Source organism: Ceratotherium simum, chromosome 4, assembly GCF_057802395.1.
Source record: "Ceratotherium simum simum isolate JZ-2026a chromosome 4, ASM5780239v1, whole genome shotgun sequence".
In the NCBI taxonomy this organism is placed as follows: domain Eukaryota; kingdom Metazoa; phylum Chordata; class Mammalia; order Perissodactyla; family Rhinocerotidae; genus Ceratotherium; species Ceratotherium simum.
Window position 1 is genome coordinate 34,759,898 of NC_141903.1, and position 23,660 is coordinate 34,783,557.

Sequence of the window (23,660 nt, forward strand, 5' to 3'; positions counted from 1 at the left end):
CTTTGTCATTATCGTCTAGAATTTCGCTCTCAACTACACTGGGCAACCAGTATCCCCCGTTCCTTGCTTCCAAAACCATGTAATATTTTTTCATCTCTTCGTTGTCCAATGTACTTAAAGTTTTCATTTCTCCACTATTGTGGTCAAAGCCAAACTGGGTCTGGGTACTCTGGACTGCAAAGGCATACCTGATCTCTGCTTTGATGCCCTCATCTGGGTCAGTGGCTCTCATCCTCACTGTGAAGGTTCCCAAGGGCATGTCTTCTTCAAGGCTGATCCTGTAAACATTCTGGCTAAAATCAGGTGTGTGTGTGGTGGGGGGAGTTGTAATTGCCTCTATCACCAGGGTCAGGATCTGAGCAGTGCTGCTTCCTGGTGGTCCCTGCCATCTACGGCTGTCAGGACTAAGTGATGTGAGCTTTGCTTTTCCCAGTCTAGTGGCTTCTCTAACACAAGTTCAACATATTTTTTTCCACTGTAGGTCTCTTTTACTTTGAAGACAAATATAGAGTTGCTGCTAAGGTGGTAATTTTGTAAAGGAATTGCTTCCAACATCAGGATCTTCTGTAGGTTCTATTGCAAATTTTGCTCCAGACTGGGTCAACTCAGACTTAACTCAATAACATTCCTGTTGAACTGGGGGAATTATCATTTACATCAAGGGTTTTAAGGTCTAAAACACTTAAGGGATCTGTTTCTAAATATATGACACAAACTATACTATGTGGGCATATCTGCTCCAGTCCATTCTGTTACTCACAAGTAAGTCTCCACTTTCTCATTCTTTTTCCGCATTAACCGGCAGCTTCAGAGTGGGTAAGTCCTAGACAACTAGCCCCAGATATTTTGCAAGGTCCAATTAGGAAAGTTAGTCAGTGGAAACATATGAGATCGCCTCCTTTATCTCTGATAACAGTGCTCAGAGTCCCTACTCTAGAACTGCAGCCTGAAGAAATCAGAGGTCAAAGTTCTGAAGAATTGAGAGCAAAGAGAAAGATTTCTTACTGGAATTTGCAAGTTGAAAGGCAGTAGTACAGTCTGATTCATGCAATTAAATATTCCTGGGAATTTATATCCTCAGTGACTCCAGCATATGATGTCAAAATGATGACTTCTTTTTATTTCTTCTTGATGTTTAAGAGTATTTTAAGGCTGAGTCTCTCTTTTTATTTTTACTTTTTGTAGGAGGGAAGACTTTACTTTTTTCATATAACACAGTCTCAGGATGAACTATTGGCTGAATCTCCAGCTGCAAATATATAGAAAGCTTCTAAGAAGTTTCACAATATGGAAATCTTAAGGATTGAGGCATCTATTTTAAAAATTTGACAAATCTCCAGTTCCTTAGCTTTGTATAGATAGGTCAGAGAGTCGGCTATTACTAGGAGTTTGATATAGAGGGAAAGCACGCAAAAAATAATTGGTTTTGCATGTGATTTTTTTTCCTAAGAGACCACTTTCTAATCATTGAACTCAAGCCTTTTACTGAGAATTTAGAATGTATACAAGCCACTGTGTGAAATGCTTCAGAGACTTAAAGATAAACTAAGAAATTATACTTGTCCTCAATAATACTATACCTAGTAGATCTTTTTATGGCTTCTCTAAGAGAAATTCTGGAGGTGCTGATTTCTTCTGCATATTAATAAATTATTTTATTTGACTCTATGGTCCATCTGATGACAATTTCTTCACATTTTCCTGAACCAGCGCTCTTCTCACTTGATATCGAGAAAACTCATTCTCTATCAAAGATTTTTTTCAATTACCTTTGCCATAGGCTATCTTTTCCTATCAGTATTTTAAGAATGTGTCCTGAACAGTGTGCTCTGTTATTGACAACTTTTCATTAGGTATGGTTTCCTAAAAATGAACTCTGAGGGTAACATTTGAGAGTAAATCTGTCTCTTTCCTAATATATACACTTATTAGTTTGATCAACATCCCTTCACAACTATGTGTTTGCTTTAAAAAAATTTTTAAATAGCTTTATTGAGGTATAATTGATATATAGAAAACTGCACATATTTAATGTAGAGGTGTGTACTTTTTTGAACTTGACGTGTGGTGTGAGAAAAAAGCAGATCTTTCACCAGAACTATTCAATTCATGATGACAGCTATACTCTATTACATGTAACTGAGAAAACTGTGATACAGTCCACTCATTTATCATTAGCCTTCTAATTCAGTCTAAAATGATCTATGGGTTGCATAGTCTCAACAAGTTGTACAGTCTCAGCAAGGATCTTAGGCTACTGCTGCTTTGAGGAGTATAATATTTCTTCTAGAATGGAAGTGGGGAAAGAATGTCTGCTGACAGATTACATTCCAATTTTAGGTGCTATAAAATATTGGAGCTACAACTTTTAAGTTATAGCTGAACACTGATTAACTTGTTAGATTAAGTGAATGCATACCCACCTTCCACAACAGACAGGAAGATAAGCAATGTCCTTGACATAATTTCATTACTGGAACCAAGAAATATAAACATCCATGGGCCGGCCCCGTGGCTTAGTGGTTAAGTGCACGGGCTCCGCTGCTGGCGGCCCGGGTTCGGATCCCGGGCGTGCACGGACGCACCGCTTCTCCGGCCATGCTGAGGCCGCATCCCACATACAGCAACTAGAAGGATGTGCAGCTATGACATACAACAATCTACTGGGGCTTTGGAGGGAAAAAATAAATAAATAAAATCTTAAAAAAAAAAAAAAAAGAAATATAAACATCCAAACCCACTGCCCAGTTACTCTAAGAAAACAATCAACAAATATCCTAATTATCAACCCTAAATTACCAACAAATATCCTAAAGCTAAGATTGATATTTTGCACAGTCGTTACCTTAAGCTCTCATGTGGCCAAAAACAAGTAACTCCAACTTTCAGGTTTTGGTGATCCATTTTCCAATTAAATCATCCTAGCAATCCTATTGGAGTAAACTGGTCCTTTAAATAAGAAGTTTCATAGAACCCTTGGTTAAGGTCCTGTTTAGGTTACATTAGGTTCAGACAGAGAAAAATGAACACTCATAAACTTGTTTCATCCAAAATAATCTTTCCCCCATTTTTTATGACCCTGAATAGGGGCTTCCTAATCAAGAATGTGCCTAGGCACTAAAGATTTTAAAATTAGCTTTCATAAAAATTTTAGAACAGTTTTGCTACCACCCAAAGGTCATCCCATTGTACCACCTGGAGAAGCACAAAAATCATTATTACTTTTCCCAACAGAATGTCAAGTGTGCTAACATTGAAAGCACAACGCCTTTTTCTATCAGCAATGTAAAAAATGGCTACTGTAATTAAGTACATATTATGAACCAGATGGTTTATATATTACCACTAGTCCTTACCACAATCTTTCAAACTATATAGTATCATTATCCCTATTTTGCTGAGGCTGAAAGAAATTAAATAGCTTGTTAAAGGTCACAGAGTTAGGAGTTACCTCATTGCAAAGCTGCTGTTTTTCTATCATACTACACCTTAGAATACTGATATCAGGTAATCCCCAGAGCTCATATATTTGTTTATTCAATCACTCAACAACTATTTAATGAAACTTATTTAGCTTAAACTGGAAACATAGTTGAGATCACTGATATTTGAGATATAGCCAAAGAGTCATGACTATTCATTGCCCTACCTCTTAATGATTTGTCCCTAAATCAAGTTAAGTGAAAAGAAGTCAGCAGATTTGGAACTATACTAGGTTAGCTTCTCAAATAATTTCTGTTGTGTGCTATGTCTTTCATTTTGAATTGATAACCATATGAGAACTGGCTATGTGATAAACCTTTTTATAGCTTTTACAAAACAACAGGAAGTACATTGCCCTCTATTCCCCTCAATATTATTTAGAAAGCTCTACTTATTAAATTCCATTTTGAACTTAATGTCAATACAAAGTTTGCATTTTTTAGATAAGCACAAAAACTTCCTTTTAAAAAAATCAGACAAATAGAATCATACTATATTTCCTTTTTTTGTCTTGGTTGTCAAGAAGCATAAAGTGACATGTGAATCTCAGTAGCAGTAACTGTCTCATTTTAGGGCCAGTTGATTATCTTTCATTGTCTAAATGGTTTCCAATCTCTTATATGAGTCTAGGTTTTAATTAACTGTTGTACTTTTGAAAGTACATAGGCAAAAAAATAAAGAAAGAGAAAATAATTAGGATGTTATGATTCCCTACCCCTTTACAGAATTCAACAAAAGAAACCAGGCTTTTCCAGGTTCCAGCAATGCTTTCCCAAGAATATTATACTGTAGCATTCAATTTCTGTTCCACATTCTACAATAAGCATAAGGTTCTCAGAAAACACTTAGAATCTGAGCACTTTGCAGAAAATTTTCCATGTTTGTGAAAGTCATGGGGAATTTAACCTAAGAAGAAGAGAGAATTACTGCAAACTCACCACAGTACCAAAAATGCACCCAAAACACAATTTGTTAACACAAAGTCATCATTAAGATCATCAGTGTGGGTAAAATGGGCAAAAGAAATATCTAATACATACAGACATTGTATTCCCAAAATCTATAATGGGGGTGAAAAATAAACAATCTCAACAACAAAAAAACCAACAACCCAATTAAAAAATGGGCAAAGAATCTGAGCAGACATTTTTCCAAAGAAGATACACAGATGACCAAAAGGCACATGAAAAGATGTTCAACATTACTAATTATTAGGGAAATGCAAATCAAAACTACAATGAGATATCACCTCACACCCCACCAGAATGGCTATAATTAACAAGACAAGAAATAACAAGTGTTGGAGAGGATGTGGAGAAAAAGGAACCCTCATACAGTGCCGGAGGGAATGCAAACTGGTGCATCCACTATGGAAAACAGTATGGAGATTTCTCAAAAAATTAAGACTAGAACTACCCTAATGATCCAGCCATTGCACTTCTGGGTATTTATCCAAAGAACAAGAAAACACTAATTCAAAAAGATATAGACACCCCTATGTTCTTTGCACCATTATTTACAATAGCCAAGACTTGGAAGCAACCTAAGTACCCATCAATGGATGAAGAGATAAAGAAGATGTGGTATATATCCTCAACAGAATACTACTCTGCCATAAAAAAGATGAAATCTTGCCATCTGCAACAACATGGATGGATCTTGAGGATATTATGTGAAGCGAAATAAGTCAAGTGGAGAAAGTCAAATAACATGATTTTACTCATAAGTGGAAGATAACAACAACAACAACAACAAACAAACACATAGATATAGAGATTAGATTGGTGAAGGCGGAGGGGAAGGTGAACCAAATAAAAGGGCACATGTGTATGGTGATAGATGGTAATCAGTCTCTGGGGGGTGAACATGATGTATTCTACACAGAAATCGAAATATAATGGTGTACACCTGAAATTTACATAATGTTATAAACTAATGTTACCTCAATAAAAAAAAAAGAAAAAGAAACAATCTCTTCAGTTTTTCCACATGATGACACTTACACAGTTTGCATATTTCAGTGAGAACATTTTAAATGTGTAAGAAATAAACTCACCATATTTGGAAGTTCATGAATGATTTGAAACCACAAAATGACTTAGTACACTGAGAAAGTATAAATGCATGCATTCCTAATGACCAGAAACAATTACTGCAACTTGAAAAGAAACTAAATGCACTTTATGAATTTTTTAGCAATTTCATGTGTAGTTAGAAGTCGCTCTATTTATAAAAGTTTATTGAAAATATAATTTGTACTTTTCATTGAATTAGATTTATCCCCTCTAGAACAATTTGTATTCTTAATAGATAAATTGGCATCAACATAAAACTGTTGCACAGCCAATGGGAAATAAAAAGACCAATTAAAAGCAGGAAGAGTTATATAGTTGGTAAATTAAATTAGAAACATCATATGGAGTATTAACAAGTACTTTATAAAGAGGATATAAATTTTTATATATAACATATATAAATATATAAAAAATTGTTACAAATAAGACATCAGGGAAGGCTTGAGGGAAGGCGGCCAGGTTGTCATCTGTATCTGCCATGTATATATAAATTTAATGTCTGCTTTATAAATTCCGAACATATACTAATTACCTATATAAGAGATATTTTGCTTAAAGCTCAGAGAATATTTGATATGGACTCACCTGAATTAATGCATGATTATCTTTAGAAAACACCGAATCACCTGACAGCAAAGGAGGCTCGCTTTTCTCACAGCTCTCCTGGCTGAGGAGCGTGTCCGCGTAGTTGGGCTGGGGGATGATCAGGTGACTCCTCCGCGAGTCCGCGGTGAGGGAGACCTCATGGGAATAGGTCTGCAGGAAAGCCCGCACCCCGTCCACGCCCACAAAGTGCGAGGTGGGCACGCCCACCAACCCGCCTTCTGAAGCCTGGAGCAGGCGTGACTTGTGCCAGCGCTGCAGTCTGAGCGCCAGCAACACGATGACAAAGGCAAGGAAGACGCAGGAGACCGCGGCCACCGCCACCACCAGGTAGAGCGTGAGGCCAGAGTCGTCGGGGTTGGCGGGAGATTCGAGGCTGCTCAGGTCGGCCAGGACGTCTGGGATGCTGTCGGCAACGGCCACAGTGAGTGTGACGGTGGCTGAGAGGCGTGGCTGGCCGTGGTCTTGGACTGCCACCACCAAGCTCTGCTTGAGGGCGTCTCTGTCCAGCAGGGCCCGCGCAGTGCGCACCTCGCCCGTGTGCAGCCCCACAGTGAAGAGCCCTGGCTCGCTGGCCTTGAGCAGGCGGTAGGACAGCCAGGCGTTCTGTCCTGAGTCTCTGTCCACCGCCACCACCTTGGTCACCAGGTAGCCAGGCTCTGCAGAGCGGGGTGCCAGCTCCACACCTGTGGAGCCATCGGTGGGGAGGGTGGGGTACAGGATCTCTGGTGCATTGTCATTCTGGTCCAGTACAAACAGGCTCAGGGACACATTGCTGCTGAGTGGAGGGTCCCCACTGTCATGTGCCATCACTTGTAGTTGCAGGTCTCTGAACTGCTCATAATCAAAGGAGCGCAGTGCATACAGGACGCCGGTGTCAGAGTTAATGGAGACGTAGGAGGACAAGGGTGCTCCCTGGAGGGTGTCCTCTGCTAGGGAGTAAGTCACTTGGGCGTTCTCTCCATAGTCAGGGTCTTGGGCGGTCACGGAGACTATGGAGGCTCCTCTAGGGTTGTTCTCCGAGATATAGGCGGAATAAGAGGCATGAGAGAAGGTGGGCGGGTTGTCGTTAGTGTCTGCCACATTCAGAGAAATGTGAGTGTCCATGGACAGGGGCGGACTTCCTCGGTCAGTAGCAGTCACTGTGATGTTGTAACTAGGAACCAGTTCTCTGTCTAGGAGTTCGTCTGTCACTAAACTGTAGTAATTTCCATAAGACTTTTCTAATTTAAAGGGCAGATTCCCTTGGATGAAACAGATTACTTGTCCGTTTTCCCCAGAGTCCTGATCATTTACATTTAAAAGGGCAATTAATGTCCCTCTGGGAGAGTTTTCCAGAATGGAGCTGGAGAGAGACGTGACAACTACTTCAGGGGCGTTGTCATTCATGTCCAAAACTGTGATCAGGACTTTGGCTCGTGCAGAATATCCTGCGTTATCCATTGCTTGCACCTCCATCTCGTAGAATCCCGATTCCTCGTGGTTCAGCTCCCCTATTGTTGAAATTGTCCCTAAATTACAATCTAGCTTGAAAACTTGGGCTGCCTTGTTGTCCACATACCGGAAGGAATACGTCACTTCCGCATTGGCTCCTTCGTCAGGGTCCGTGGCGTTTACCAGAAGCAGCTTAGTGCCCACGGCCACATTCTCCGGAACGCTCACGCGGTACTCGGACTGAGCAAACGCTGGGGCGTTGTCGTTCACATCAACAACCATCACGCGGATACGCGCGGTGCCGGTGCGCACTGGGTCGCCCCCGTCCGAGGCCGTGAGGACCAGCTGGTGAATGGCCTTTTCCTCACGGTCCAGGGCGCGCTCTAGCACCAATTCCGGGTACTTGTTACCATCCGCTCCGCTTTGCACGTCCAGGGAGAAGTGAGTATTACTGCTGAGCTCGTAGCTCTGGAGAGAGTTCTTCCCGATATCCGGATCCCAAGCGTGGGGAAGGGGGAACCGCATCCCAGCGGCTGCGTTTTCACTCATTTTTATTTCTAATTCACCTTCCGGGAAGTAGGGAGCATTATCATTAATGTCCCTCACTTCTACCACCACTCCGTATATTTTCACTTTATCCTCCATCAGAATCTCCAGATTTAGTTGACACTTCATGGCCCCCATACAGAGCTCCTCGCGGTCTATCCTGCCTGCGGAGATCAAGCTGCCGCTTCGCGGGTTCAGAGCGAAAAGTTGAGTCCTACCCCTGGAGACGATGCGGACTCCGCGCTCCTCCAGTTCCCGGGGCTCCAGCCCCAGATCCTTGGCGATGTTGCCCACCCTAGAGCCTTTCTCCAGCTCTTCAAGAACTGAATAGTGGATTTGGGTGCATTCAGTTTCCCACAGAATCCCCAGGAGAACTCCCAGCAGGACAAGCCCTTTGTAGTCCTGGTGCAGTCGCGCAGGTATCATTGTCACCTTCCTCGAAGATAATTTCCGATTCTTCCCTTGACCACCCAATCAGGATCAGTTCTTCTGTCCTTAGAATCTGACAGTTGGGGATCAGAGCTCCTCTGCCCAGTTTCCTCACAGTCTCGGAGATGGTTAGTTCCTATCTAGCTGTGCTTTGTGCTTCAGGCGCGTGCACGGCAAGCAGGATCTCTGCTTTTCTCTCCCTGATTGGTGAACAGCGGCGCTCAGAGTCCTAACCAATTACTGCACAATCGTGAACTCCGGGAAAGGACTTTTGGTTTTTAGACCTTAAATAGCTCCACCTACTGTTCTTCAAATAGGGATAGAAGTGGAACTGACTAAAACTACAGTATTCATTTTAATTGAAACTTCAGTGAGCTTCTTTTTATTTCTCTAAAATGTTTCATACAGAGCCATTTTCTTGAGATTTTCTGTAGCCGTAGGCATATTCTGATTTTCCAATGAGCTTTTAAATGAATTCGAAGTTTCTATACACAGTAATTTTCACCTTATAATTTTAGTGCACCTGCCTTGATATCACCCTCCCCCCAACACACCTATTATGGGACACCTCCCTAGGAGTTTCCTGTTTTGAGAAATCATTTAATAGAATCATTCAAGCTTTATCACTCAGCTATAACTTGGGGCAAAATTTTTTGATAGATTCTTAAATTTCCCCAAATGGAAGAACTACTTTAATAGGCTGTTGACATTTAACATTTAAAAATCAAATTTTCACAATAATATGGAAACCTAAAAATAAGAAACATGATTGTACACATCATCAGAATCACACCTGGCAGGAAGTCAAGTGAGGAAGACACTAACATTTTTAGAACAAAATGGAAGTGAAATAAGGGTAGTACTCCACAACTCTATAATATATTTCAAAAGAATGTTTAGGAAAATTAGTAACCCAAAGAATATTATAAACTTACCTTTTTCTGGGTAACAAACCTAATTCTAATTACTGAGTATTACTGGTAATACATTTGGAAGCCAATCAAAATATAGGAAGAAAATTCTTGCTATTGTGCTTTCATGAATGTAAATATTTAGATTCTGAGGATAAGCATGTGTGGCAGGTATACTATAAAATAATATCTTTAAAACTTGGAGGAAATCTACAGGTAGTTCTGAGAAAAGATTGGGCATAAAATTGACCTCTTCAGTGGGACTCAAAGAATCCCTAGCAAATGTACCTGAATATTATCAAATCATTACTATGTCCTTATTTTCTTTCAATATTTTTTTCTCATGCATTTTCCTCTCACTTTGTAGTTAACAGAGTAAAGAAAAAACCTTACATACTCAAGATATTGATGTTCTAGGAAAAAGAAACACCCACAAAAAGAAAACATTTATGCTTCAATTAAAAATATTTGACTGGCAGCAGCATCATAATACCCACTTCTCACAACAAAGGAGATTGTGTGTGTGTGGATAAAGAGTATCTCCGGTGAAATTGTCAAAATATTTCAAAACACTTGAGGACTCATAATGAAGTTACTGGCTCACACAGAAAGGAACGGAAAATATTGAGAGTGGACAAACTTGAAGTGATAGTAGATATAATCTGTTTAAGATTTTCTTGCCAAAATATTGATTTTAAAATTAACATTTTGAAATTCTTTCAAAAATTTCAAAATATTTGAAATTCAAAATTAATATTTTGAAATTATATTGAAAATTAATATACTGAAATACCCATTTGCATATGAAAGGTATTCATTGAAACTCACGTGAGTAGAGGCAACAGTTAGAGCTTAACTTGTTATTCTCCTCTGTGACACTTACTACCAAAGAAGCTTCACTGGAAAGATCTTGTGGGGGGACCACTTCTGGCGTCATAGTGAGAAAATTAAACCTTGTTTTCTGAGAAGCGGAGGCAACATACAGATTGTAGGAATAAGGCAAAGTTCCCTCGTTGTAATTGGGGAGAACCCCTCGTCCAGTCTTAGAACAGAGACCAGACTGAAAGCAGCCCCAGGAGGCGGGGCTAGATGAGCGTCGCAGGCGCAGGGCGATGGCCAGAATCACCACGAGAAGGAAGAGCACGGAGATCAAGGCCAAGGCCACCACCAGATAAAACTGCAGGTCAGCCTGGGGGTCAGAAGGTGTAGGATGGTCGCTGAGATCTGGCAGCGCCTCTTGTAGGCTGTCAGCGAAAACCAGGTACAGCGTGGCGGTAGCCGAAAGGGGTGGCTGACCTCCGTCTCGCACGGCGACCAGCAGGCGCTGTCTAGCTGCATCCTTGTCGCCCAAAGCACGCGCCGTGCGCACCTCGCCCGTGCGCAGCCCCAGGCTGAAGAGTCCAGGCTCGCTGGCCTGCAGCACGTGGTAGGACAGCCAGGCGTTGTGTCCCGAGTCGGCGTCCACCGCCACCACCTTGGTGACCAGGTAGCCAGGCTGCGCGGCGCGCGGCACCGTGTCGAAGAGCGCCGAGCCGTCGGGCCCCAGCGCCGGGTACAGCACCCTGGGCGCGTTGTCGTTGCGGTCGCCCACCAACACGCGCAGGCTCACGTTGGCGCTGAGCGCGGGCGAGCCCTGGTCGCGGGCCTGCAGAGTCAGCTCGAAGGCGCGCAGCTGCTCGTGGTCGAAGGCGCGCTGCGCGAACACCACGCCGCTCTGCGCGCTCACCGACACGTAGGACGACAGCGCCCGCGGCTCCAGGTCGCTGGCCACGATGGAGTAGGAGACGCGGCCGTTGGGTCCCAGGTCGGGGTCGGAGGCGCTGACTTGCGCTATGGAGGCGCCGGGAGGGTTGTTTTCCGCCACGTGGACCACGTAGGAGGCCTGGTGGAAAACTGGAGCATTGTCGTTAACGTCGCCGACGTGCAGTGTGACGCTTCTGCTGGAGGAGAGGGGCGGCTTGCCCCTGTCAGTGGCTGTGATGGTGACATTATACTCTGGGGTCTGCTCTCGGTCCAGGGCCCCGTCTGTTACAAGCTTGTAATAATTACTGGCGGAAGATACAATTCTGAAAGGAACTTTTTCTTTTATGAGGCATGTGACCTCCCCGTTTTCTCCCGAATCTTTATCAAGTGTTTTGAACAGAGCAATCACCGCCCCGGGTTCTGCGTCCTCGGTTATGGAACTAGACACTGAAGTGAAAACCACCTCTGGGGTGTTGTCGTTCTCATCTACAATTTCTAGCATAATTTTACATTCGGTGGCCATGCCTCCACCGTCCTTGGCCTCTATGCTCATGGTATAACTGCTACTGATCTCGAAGTCTATAGGATCTTTGGATTTAATTTCTCCACTTTGATGGTCTAGCATAAACATATTTCCAATATCTTGTAGTTTTTTGAAGGAGTAGGTGATCTCTGCATTGATTCCCTCATCCTGATCAGTGGCTGTCACCTTTAGCACAGAGGTGCCTGGGGGCAAGTTCTCCCGCAGGCTAACTTTGTACACATTCTGACTGAACACTGGGGGGTTATCGTTGGCGTCTGTGACCTTGATCCTGATTTGAGTGGTGCCAGTTCGGACTGGGTTGCCCCCATCCACTGCTGTCAGGACCAGAAGATGGGAGCTCTGTTGTTCCCGGTCCAGGGGCTTCTCCAACACTAATTCAGGGGCATTCTTGCCTTCAGTCTTATCCTTCACTCTCAGAGAGAAATGTTCATTATAGCTCAGCTGGTAACTCTGGAGAGAGTTAGGCCCTACATCTGCATCTACAGCAGATTCCAGGCCAAACTGAGTTCCTGGAATTACAAGTTCATTGATGTGTAAAACAATGCTATTTTGGGGGAAATGAGGTGGATTGTCATTTATATCATCTATCATCACATTTACGTGAAAAACATTTAGAGGATTCTCTGCTACAACCTCTACAGGCAGGACACACAGAGGGTTTTGGGAGCAGAGCGACTCCCGATCTATTCTGTCACTCACAAGTAAGTTGCCGTTCTCTGTGTTTATGGTAAAGTATTGTTTCTCTGCACTAACTCTGAGGTTGCGGGTCACTAAATCCCGTACATGCAGCTCCAGGTCCTCAGCGAGGTTCCCCACCACAGACCCCCTTGCCATTTCTTCTGGAATAGAGTAGAGAATCTGCTCGGAGAGTGCCCCACAGAACAAAGGCAGGAGGAAGGGAAAGAGTACTTGCCGCCGCCGGGTACTGCTCCTCTGCTTCACCCTATTTCCCATCCTTCTCTGCGTTGTTGCAGCTCCGATGTTAAGAGAAAATGCTTTACAAATTGAGTTTAAAATATCTATTCCACCTCATAGAAAACTTAACGCTCCCAGTTTAAAGGCATCCCAATCCCTATTCCGGAATCAGATTTGCCAAGCAGAGAGCTGGAGACCGGGCTACTCTCCTTCTGACTTGCTTCTGTGACTGTGCAGAAAATCACCCGGGTGGATCCTGGACTCCAATTCTTGCAGCGCACTGGCCAACAGCGGCGCTCAGAGTCTATTTAGAAAACTGCAGTCAGAAGCCTTGCAACTATGTATTGAGATTCGGTATGCCGACAGATATGTTGGACTGATGTATAGGGAAGGAGGCAGTTTACTAGTTTTGGATGTGTCTATTTTCCAGCGTTTACTACCAAAGCAGATTCTTTAGAGATGGGATCCTATAGAAAAACCATTAACCCAGTAGTGAGAAAAGTTTATCTTTTTCTAATCAGAGGCAGTGCACATATTGAAAGAATGAGGCAAAGTCTTCTCTTCAGACTTAGAACAAAGACCACGTGAGAAAACAGCCCCACCAAGTGGTATGGGGAAATTTTGACAGCCGTGAAATGACATCCAGTATTATCTTCAATCGGATGTGCAGATAATTTTCCTCCTCCTTTTATCAGAGGAGACTAGAGGAGAGCTCAAAGCTATATAGGATATCCTCAGGATAAGGATGGCCAATGCCATAAAGTTCTCCTTGTTACTTATGAAAGATATTTATGAAAAGGATTGTTAAGTGTTTTACACTTTCATCATAAACAGAATATAAAAGCATACCCTAGTAAATTACCATGGGAATTTAATGACATGAAATGTGAGGGAGTTTTATTTTTATCTTTTTATTTAACTGGACCGTATGTTGCACCTTAACAGAACTTGATCACTACCTCTGAGTCAAAATAACCTCCTTAATCACAAGTTTCAATGCCAATCTTTCCTTTTTATTCCCCAAGATCTTGGTTGTCAGCTCCTAACTAGTTCAGGCTACGTTAAAAAAATTTTTTGGAACAACTTCATTCTCCCTGAAAATACCTCATATCCTTTTTATTCATCTAATTTCTATTTAAGTAAAATACCTTAAATCTTTTTTCTCAGTTCGGAATTCCATAAGCATAAATTCTATCCCTAGATGCTCACACACTCTAACATTTTTCTTGACTTCAAGACAAATTTAGGCATCTGTTGCAGGACTTCCCTCTCCTACAGTTGAAATTCTTTTCACCCAAACATTAGACACTCAATTTATGGTTAATTACATGGTCAATTCCTAAATGAGAAAGGAAAACTTGAAAGGGAACATGAATAGGAAAGTAATTTGGGCCAAATATCTAGAAGTGGTCTGAGAGTGCTGAGCTGAATTGACTATGGATCAGATACCCTAGATAAGTCTCCTTTCCTCACATGCCTTTCCTAGACATCACGTGTGTTATTAGGTAACTCTCAGGGCTTCAATAACAAGTTGGTTCTGAATATAAGAATTAAATATACTTATATACAATACCAAATGAGTTTACGAAGGAAATTAAGGAATCCATGACTTGTAGGCATATTGAAAACAAAACAAAAAAAATATCCAGAAGAGCACCAGCTAAATCAATCTCATCAAGTCAAAATACCCACTCCATCTCTTATATTCACAAACTATTCTATATGAATAAGTCTGAAAAAATGTAAGCATGTTTAGCAGACTTGAAAATAACGTTTTAAGGAGCTCCGGATCAAAATTATTTCTGTAAGTGAATTTACTACATTAAAAAAAAACCTTTAACACAGACACTAAAGTACAAATAAAGGAACAAAAAGAAATAATACCAGTTCAACAATTCAAGGATTTCTTCAGAACAATCTAATGACTTCACTGTAGAAATTAAAAAGATGTCTAGAACTTAAGAAAAAAAGTGTGTTCTACATTTCCTCTCCCAAGAGAGTCTAGTAATTAAAAAGCAGTCAGTATGTCCACTTTGGTGGAATAAATAAATGAGACAAAGTTGAAATAATCAACAGGATCTAAACATATTACCGGCCATCAGAAATCAAAATAGAATTGTTTCCTGCTCAGAGAAAAGCTTACATGTGTAAATGTGTGTGTGTGTGTATATGTGTATATAGATAGATAAGGAAAAGGGCTAGGGAGAGGATGCTGTTGAATCAACAGGGTCAAATTTGAACATTATAAGTAGAGCAAATAACAGTAGAATATAATTATAGATCAGCAGAGGCAATGTGAAGTTGAAACACGGAAATAAAAAGTGTTTGTGAATCATTAATTTGAATCATATCCAGTTGACACTGAAAGTCACAGACACTGATGATAGAAAAATATTACTAAAATTCAACTTACTATAAAGCAAGCCATGATAACCGAACTGGACCTTAGAAATCAAAAGGAAATATTCCAGGACTAAGGAAAAATGACTTTCACAAAAGCTTTCTGAAAAATGATGGAAATTTGATGAAAGGTAAAGTACAGAAACTCACATGTATTGCTCTATGTATGAACCAAATATGTCTCCCTCTCCCCAAAACAGTTTTTATAATAGGCTCAGAAAAAAAAAAAAAAAGCCACTTAAAAGACTTCTGCAGAGACACCAGCAATTGGGAGGCAGGAAATAAATCTCACCTGATTACTCGTAGGGTCACATTTCCCTAACCCGGTAGCTGAATCTTCAGCTATCAAGAGTGGCTCGCTTTTCTCACAGCTCTCCTGGCTGATGAGTGTGTCCGCGTAGTTGGGCTGGGGGAAGATCAGGTGACTCTTCCGCGAGTCCGCGGTGAGGGAGACCTCGTGGGAATAGGTCTGCAGGAAAGCCCGCACCCCGTCCACGCCCACAAAGTGCGAGGAGGACACGCCCACCAACCCGCCTCCTGAAGCCTGGAGCAGGCGAGACCTGTGCCAGCGCTGCAGTCTGAGCGCCAGCAGCACGATGACAAAAGCGAGGAAGACGCAGGAGACAGCGGCCACTGCCACCACCAGGTAGAGTGTAAGGCCAGAGTCGTCAGGGTTGGTGGGAGACTCGAGGCTGCTCAGGTCAGCCAGGACATCTGGGATGCTGTCGGCCACGGCCACAGTAAGCGTGACAGTCGCCGAGAGAGGGGGCTGGCCATGGTCCTGGACAGCCACGACCAGGCTCTGCTTGAGCGCGTCTCTGTCCAGCAGGGCCCTTGCTGTGCGCACCTCACCGGTGTGCAGCCCTACTGTGAAGAGCCCTGGCTCACTGGCCTTGAGCAGGCGGTAGGACAGCCAGGCGTTCTGGCCCGAGTCTCTGTCTACTGCCACCACTTTGGTCACCAGGTAGCCGGGCTCTGCAGAGCGGGGTGCCAGCTCCACGCCTGTGGAGCCATCGGTGGGGCGGGTGGGGTACAGGATCTCTGGTGCATTGTCATTCTGGTCCAGTACAAACAGGCTCAGAGACATGTTGCTGCTGAGTGGCGGGTTCCCTCTGTCCAGTGCTGTCACCCACAGCTTCAGGTCACGGAACTGTTCATAGTCGAAGGAACGTAGTGCATACAGGACTCCTGTTTCAGAGTTGATGGAGATGTAGGAAGATAGAGGTGCTCCCTGGAGGGTATCCTCAACCAGAGAGTAAGTGACCTGGGCGTTCTCTTTACTGTCCCTGTCGAGAGCAGTCACTGAAAAGAAGGAGGCTCCTCTGGGGTTGTTTTCCAGAATGTAGGCGGAGTAAGAGGAGTAAGCAAAAGTGGGCGGGTTATCATTGTCATCTGCTACATTCAGTAAAATGTGAGTTTCAGTAGACAAGGGTGGACTTCCCTGATCTGTGGCTGTCAACGTTATATTGTAGCTCTGGACCTGCTCCCTGTCCAGTGCCCCGTTTGTTATCAGCTTGTAATAATTTCCGTAAGTCTTTTCTAATTTAAAAGGCAGATTGTTGGGAATGAAACAGGAGACGTGACCATTTTCTCCGGAGTCTTGATCTTGCACATTTAGAAGAGCAATTACTGTACCTGGAGGAGAGTTTTCCAGCACTGAATTAGTAGAAGATGTGATAGTTATTTCTGGAGCATTATCATTCACATCCATGACTGTGATCAACATCTTAGCAGTGGTGGAGAGACCTCCACCATCTTGGCCTTGAATTTCCATCTCATAGAATCTATATTTCTCAAAATCCAGAGACCCCCGTATTAAGACCTCTCCAGTTTGAGAATCCAACTGGAAAATTTCAGAAGCTTTGCTTTCCATATTTCGGAATGAATACACCACTTCCCCGTTGATTCCTTCATCTGGATCAGTTGCGTTTACCATGAGCACCCGAGTTCCAGAGCTGAGGTTCTCGGGAACACTCACTCCATATACAGACTGTGTAAACTTTGGGATATGGTCATTTACATCGAGGACCACCACACGAATGGGAACAGCACCCTGGCGGATGGGATCTCCTCCATCTAAGGCTGTGAGGAGGAGTTGGTGAGCAGCCTCTTTCTCCCGGTCCAGGCTCCCCTCCAGCACTAGCTCGGGATTCTTGGTCCCATCCGTTCCGCCTCGCACTTGCAAGGAAAAGTAACTATTAGAGCTGAGCTGGTAGCGCTGGAGGGAGTTTACTCCGACATCTGGATCCCTGGCGTTAGGCAGGGGAAATCGTGATCCCAGAGTTGCATGCTCACTGACTTTTATCTCTACTTCCTCCTCCCGGAAGCTAGGGGCGTTATCATTAATATCCATTATTTCCACCTCCACTCCGTAAATCCTCAGAGTATCTTCCACAAGTATCTCCATATTTAATAAACAGGAAGACACTGTCTCACAGAGCTCCTCCCGGTCTATCCTACCCGCGGTGATCAAGCTGCCACTTCGCGGATTCAGAGCGAAAAGCTGCGTCTTTCCTCTGGAGACAATGCGGACTCGGCGCTCCGTCAGTTCCCAGGGCTCCAGCCCCAGATCCTTGGAAATATTGCCCACGAAGAAGCCTTTGTCTGTCTCTTCGGGCACCGAGTATCGGATCTGCCTGGCCACAGACTCCCGCAGCGTCCCAAGGAAAATGTACAGTAGGACCAGACCCCTGCGGTCCAGGCGCAGTAGCCGATTCGCCATGGCAGTGGCTGAGCCTATATTCTGATTTCTTGAGCCGTTTTGTTCTGAATCAGCTTATGTATCTACGAAGTACCGAGCCGACTGCATCCAAAATATATTAGAGAGCGAAGAGAGGTACGTTAAGTTTCCAGCATCAGGAGGATCTGTGAGTATCCATCTCCGCTTTGTGTTGTAGAGGTGGGGGAGGAGGGACTCTGTAGCTCGCAGCTTCCCATTCCCTGATTGGTGAACAGCGGCGCCTAGAGTCCAACCTTATTATTGCAACGAGTAAGAAAAACGCGACTAACGTGCCTGTTTCAGAAATGATTACACTCACCTCTTCGAGAATCACACGTATTTGTAAAGCTTAAAATTGCATATAATAGAGTTATATAATGTGATGTTAAAGGTTTACCAAGAGCATTTATGGAAGGAGTAGTCATTAAAAGAGCTTGCTTAATTTTTAAAGAAGTTTTCAAATACTACTGGAACTAAAAACTTACAGGTTAGATTTGGTTCCTATTGATATTTACCGACTGAAGGGAACAGCATTTGTGGATGTGGAACTAGCACGGTCCCAACAAAATCATCAGATAGGATGCATGACTATAATTCTTGCCAATGTTTCTTCATTGAGTAAAATAAAGACGAAATGTTTGAGAAAATTTGGATGGCATTAGGGTTGTCATTTAAAATCTCATGGTATAAAAATATAACTGTATTCTATATCCTTATTAAAAGGTATTCTATTTCATGAAAATTTCGCCTGAGATTTCTCTATATATTTTAGGTTAAAATGCATTTGAATAGTAGAAGGATTGCAGCATTGTAAACTTTAGTCTTAAAAGTGATACCCATAGCTTTGACCTAGATATATTTTAGGAACTTTATCAAGAGATTGAATCTAGATATTCTAGATTCTTGAAATAACAGCACTATATTGGGATATATCGGCATATTGAAATATAAAGAATATTATTTTAAATACTTACCTGTTTAAAAGTCTTCTCATCTGCTTCAACACTAGGAGTTAAAATGCTAGCCAATAGCACTGAAGAGCTATCTTTGTTGAGAATATCTTGAGTGGCTGGACAATGATCAACAGATGTGAGAAAATTAAATTCCAGATTAGTTTGATCCCCAAGCATACACAAATTATAGGCATAGGGTAACGTTCCCTCACTGTAGTTGGGGGGAATCTCTGGTCCAGACTTGGAGCAGAGAACAGACCCAAAGCAGCCCCCAGTGGCGGGGCTGGAGGAGTGTCGCAGGCGCAGGGCGATGGCCAGAATCACCACAAGGAGGAAGAGCACAGAGATCAAGACCAGGGCCACCACCAGATAAAACTGCAGCTCAGCCTGGGGGTCAGAGGGTGCACGGTGGTCGCTGAGATCTGGCAGCGCCTCTTGTAGGTTGTCTGCGAAAACCAGGTACAGCGTGGCGGTGGCCGAGAGGGGTGGCTGTCCCCCATCCCGCACAGCGACCAGCAGGCGCTGACGGGCCGAGTCTCTGTCGCCCAAAGCACGCGCCGTGCGCACCTCGCCCGTGCGCAGCCCCAGGCTGAAGAGTCCTGGCTCGCTGGCCTGCAGCACGTGGTAGGACAGCCAGGCGTTGTGTCCCGAGTCGGCGTCCACCGCCACCACCTTGGTGACCAGGTAGCCAGGCTGCGCGGCGCGCGGCACCGTGTCGAAGAGCGCCGAGCCGTCGGGCCCCAGCGCCGGGTACAGCACCCTGGGCGGGTTGTCGTTGCGGTCGCCCACCAACACGCGCAGGCTCACGTTGGCGCTGAGCGCGGGCGAGCCCTGGTCGCGGGCCTGCAGCGTCAGCTCGAAGGCGCGCAGCTGCTCGTGGTCGAAGGCGCGCTGCGCGAACACCACCCCGCTCTGCGCGCTCACCGACACGTAGGACGACAGCGCCCGCGGCTCCAGGTCGCTGGCCACGATGGAGTAGGAGACGCGGCCGTTGGGTCCCAGGTCGGGGTCGGAGGCGCCGACCTGCGCTATGGAGGCGCCAGGAGGGTTGTTTTCTGGCACATGGACCAAGTAGGCTGACTGTCGGAAAACCGGCGCGTTGTCGTTGACGTCGGTGATGTGCAGGGTGATGGTAGTGCTGGAGGAGAGGGGCGGCTTGCCCCTGTCGGTGGCTGTGATTGTAACGTTGTATTCCGGCGTCTGTTCCCGGTCCAAGGCCCCATCTGTTACTAACTTGTAGTAATTATTATTAGAAGAATGAATCTTAAATGGAACGTCTCTACTTAAATTACATGTGACTTCTCCATTTTCCCTGGAATCCTGGTCCCGTGTTTTGAAGAGAGCCACAACCATTCCGGGACCAGAATCCTCCAAAATCTTATCAGAGAGAGAAGTGATGATTATTTCTGGGCTGTTGTCGTTTTCGTCTAGCACTTCTATAATTACTTTACACTGTGTAGAGAGGGATCCTCGGTCCTTTGCTTCTACATCCATAGTATATCTTTCTACTTCTTCAAAATCCAAGGGTTGATGAGTTATAATATTTCCTGTAGCGGAATCCAGAGAGAACACGTGCTGGGCTTTATCATTCACACCAAGGAATGAGTAGATGATCTCCGCGTTGAAGCCTTCGTCTTGGTCAGTGGCGCTCACCTTCAGCACGGAGGTGCCTGGGGGCACGTCTTCCGGAAGGCTGACCCTGTACACGTCTTGGGTGAACACCGGGGGGTTATCGTTGGCATCCACCACCAGGATACGGATTTGAGCGGTGCCGCTTCGCGGCGGGTCCCCGTTGTCTAAGGCTGTCAGCACCAAGTGATGAGCGCTCTGCGTTTCTCGATCCAGGGTCTTCTTCAATACTAATTCTGGATATTTGCCACCATCGGGATTGTCTTTCACCACCAACGAGAAATACTCGTTAGGACTTAGTTGGTATTTGCTCAGTGAATTCATACTAATATCGGGATCTTTTGCCGATTCAAGAATTGTTCCCATCCCTGGGCTGACAGATTCACTGATTTCTAAGTTTATTTCATCTTTATGGAATTGAGGGGCGTGGTCATTAATATCCTCAACAACCACAATGATATGAAAAATATTTAAAGGATTTTCCACCACGGCTTCCAACTTCAGCTCACATATTCTTCTCTCTTTGCATATCTGCTCACGGTCTATTCGGTCCTTCACAAGTAAGTCCCCGCTCTCCGCGTCTACGTTGAAAAGCAGCTTCTCTGCGCTAACTCGCAGCTTCCGAGCCGACACATCCAGGACACTGAGCCCTAGACCCTTGGCGAGGTTCCCCACCACCGAGCCCTTGCCCAGCTCCTCGGGAATCGAGTAGCGGATCGGTTCGCAAAGCGCGGGGTAGAACAAAGGTAGCAGGAAGGGAAATAGTACCTGCCGCCGGCCGACCGGGCGCCTCTGCGCGCAGCTCCCTCCCATTGCGCGCTCTAGTTCTCGCTGGGTCCCAGTCTTTCCAGCTGGAGAAAGTGCAAACTATTGCACTGGAAGCATTCGGCCCAGGAGAGGCAGAGCCCCAGTCTTGGGGCTGGGAATCCGTGTGTGCTGGGGAGAGTCTGGGCGGCGAGGAGCTGCACTTTGTAAGCGGGTTTCGTTCCCTATGTTCGTGGCTGCGCTAGAAATCTCAGGCTGGAGGCTGAGGAAGCCCGGGCGTCAGCGCCTGCCCTGCACTGGCCGACAGCGGCGCCCAGAGGCCTCTTGTGGAACCGCAACCTGGTTTTTCTATTGCAGGACATCTTTTTCTTTAAATGGAAGATAGCTAAAATATTTGAATCTCATTCCTCAGTGATTTCGTTTTCATCATGAAACATAGTTTTCAAATGGTGAAAACTATCATATGTTTTTATATGTTAAACATTTATATATATTTTGAATAGATAAAAGTACTTCTTTAAATTCAAAAAGACACATAAGAATATAGAGTGAAAAGTAGGTGGGCTATCCCATGGCCCACTGCTATCCACTTCTTCCATCCAGAGGCAATCACTGTTGTTCCTTTTAAGAGTAGTTATCCACAAAGGGAAGTACTGAAGATAAGCAAAAAACTTTTTTGTCTTCAATCCTAGCTTATATTTGGCTAGATGGATTCATCCCCCATATTTAGGTACTAGAATGCAACCATTGCCATGTTCACTACAATCATCCAGGGCGTCCTGTACTGCTTTTAAATAATTATATTTAAAAACATTTGCTTACAATAGCTACCATGTCAAAAGAGTAGTTTTTTAAAACCTGTATTTTTCAAAATAATGGACATAATTAAGATGGATGCATAATAATTTTGACTCTCATGCACAGGAATTTAAAATGACAGTTTCAATGATTTAAAAGTTAATAACTATCACCCTAAAGGGTGTGCACTCCTTCCACAGACCTATCATTGAACAAATGTTGAATGACATGAACATAGTCATGGTCTCATAAGTATTTTTGAGACACATTAGGACACTCTTTGACTTTATTTTTATTTATTTTTTTAAAATTTAATTTTATTTTTTTCCCCAAAGCCCCAGTAGATAGTTGTATGTCATAGATGCACATCCCTCTAGTTGCTGTATGTGGGACGCGGCCTCAGCATGGCCGGAGAAGTGGTGCGTTGGTGCGCGCCCGGGATCTGAACCCGGGCTGCCAGCAGCAGAGCGCGCGCACTTAACTGCTAAGCCACGGGGCCGGCCCTCACTCTTTGACTTTATGCTACCATATTAGTTTAGAAGAACAGTAGTAATAAATTAAAAGATCAAACCAAATACATCGCTATCTTCACTAAACTAAATGGGCTCATCAGTAACTCCACTGATCATTGTTTAGAATAATTTCGTGTACTTCTCTTCTTACATTCAGATCTCCTGCAGAAATGACATTTCTTTCTTGACTTTAAGTTTATTTTGACTCAATTTCAGAGTTTTCAGAGTTTCAGGTGGGTCTTCCTTCCTCTACATTAAGGAGGCACTGAAAATACCCTTGGCCACAACCCTTGCTCCTGTTCTTGGGAACATGTTCAAATCTATCTGTCTCCACAGTCTATATTTTTTTCAGCCTTAAAGATTGGAGAATTTAACAAAAAATACAGAGAGCAGAACCCAAAATTTGATTAATTTAACCTTCTATAGGCTCTGTAGATCCCTACTGAGCAAGGAAAGTCAAATTAAAATGCTATGTCTTCCACATAACAGTATGAGATTAGAATCACTGGCAGAAAGAATGCTACAGTGTTACCAGGCCTGATTGCCCTTGGAAAAACTAAGCACACACTGTTTTGAATTATTAATAGAATATTAACAGAAAATTTAAATTTCTCTAGGAAGTATATTCAACTGTAACTGTCACTCCAAGGTCTAGTTTGAAAAATATAACCACAGGGTGTACTGTCCTTCTCCTTGGGAAGAACAACACTGAACACTGGCTTTGTGTTTGGGTTGTGTTTTCAGTGAGGCTAATTCATTTGTTTCTGACATTTACCTATTCCTACCAGACCTGCCTTCAAAACAAGAGCTAGGGTTGTCTGAGGGACTAGGATTTCAGCATGTGGCCAATAGGAGAGCACACATATTAATAGACACTTCTGTATGGAAGACATCTCTTACAAATTGTCAGTAGTGTATTCAACAACTATAAAATATAAGGCTCCGCAAAGCTAATCATAACAGCCTTATGACAATAGGCCTTCACTGGGATTAGGTGAATATTTACCAGAAAGAAAAAACATATCAAGCTTAATAACCATCAAGTTCTACTCTTCAATGTTTTAGCAAGAAGCTAATGTCACGGAAACACAGAGAAAAGTGAAAAAATAAAGATTGAAATTTTCCATCATAATGCTGCAAACCTAAAAGTAAAACCAATGATAATTTTTTAAAGGAAAGTAAAAGAGTAAAAATAGAACTC

General features: G+C 43.6%; 1 protein-coding gene across 16 annotated transcripts in view; it reads right to left on the reverse strand.

The window, feature by feature from the left end:
* The window catches only part of LOC101404335 (protocadherin gamma-C3), a 145,117-nt gene that overhangs the window by 61,677 nt on the left and 59,780 nt on the right, over nucleotides 1–23,660 (reverse strand). Inside the window, exons 1-2 of one of the 16 annotated variants that reach the window (XM_087429656.1) lie at nucleotides 15,376–18,739; nucleotides 12,729–13,150 (exon numbers count right to left, since the gene is read on the reverse strand). The exons of 10 other annotated variants lie outside the window; for them this stretch is intronic. In XM_087429656.1, the coding sequence (XP_087285782.1) occupies nucleotides 13,103–13,150; nucleotides 15,376–17,805 (2,478 nt within the window). In that variant the 5' untranslated portion in view covers nucleotides 17,806–18,739 and the 3' untranslated portion in view covers nucleotides 12,729–13,102. 5 more of the 16 variants (XM_087429658.1, XM_087429651.1, XM_014795115.2 and 2 more) reach the window with 5 other exon arrangements.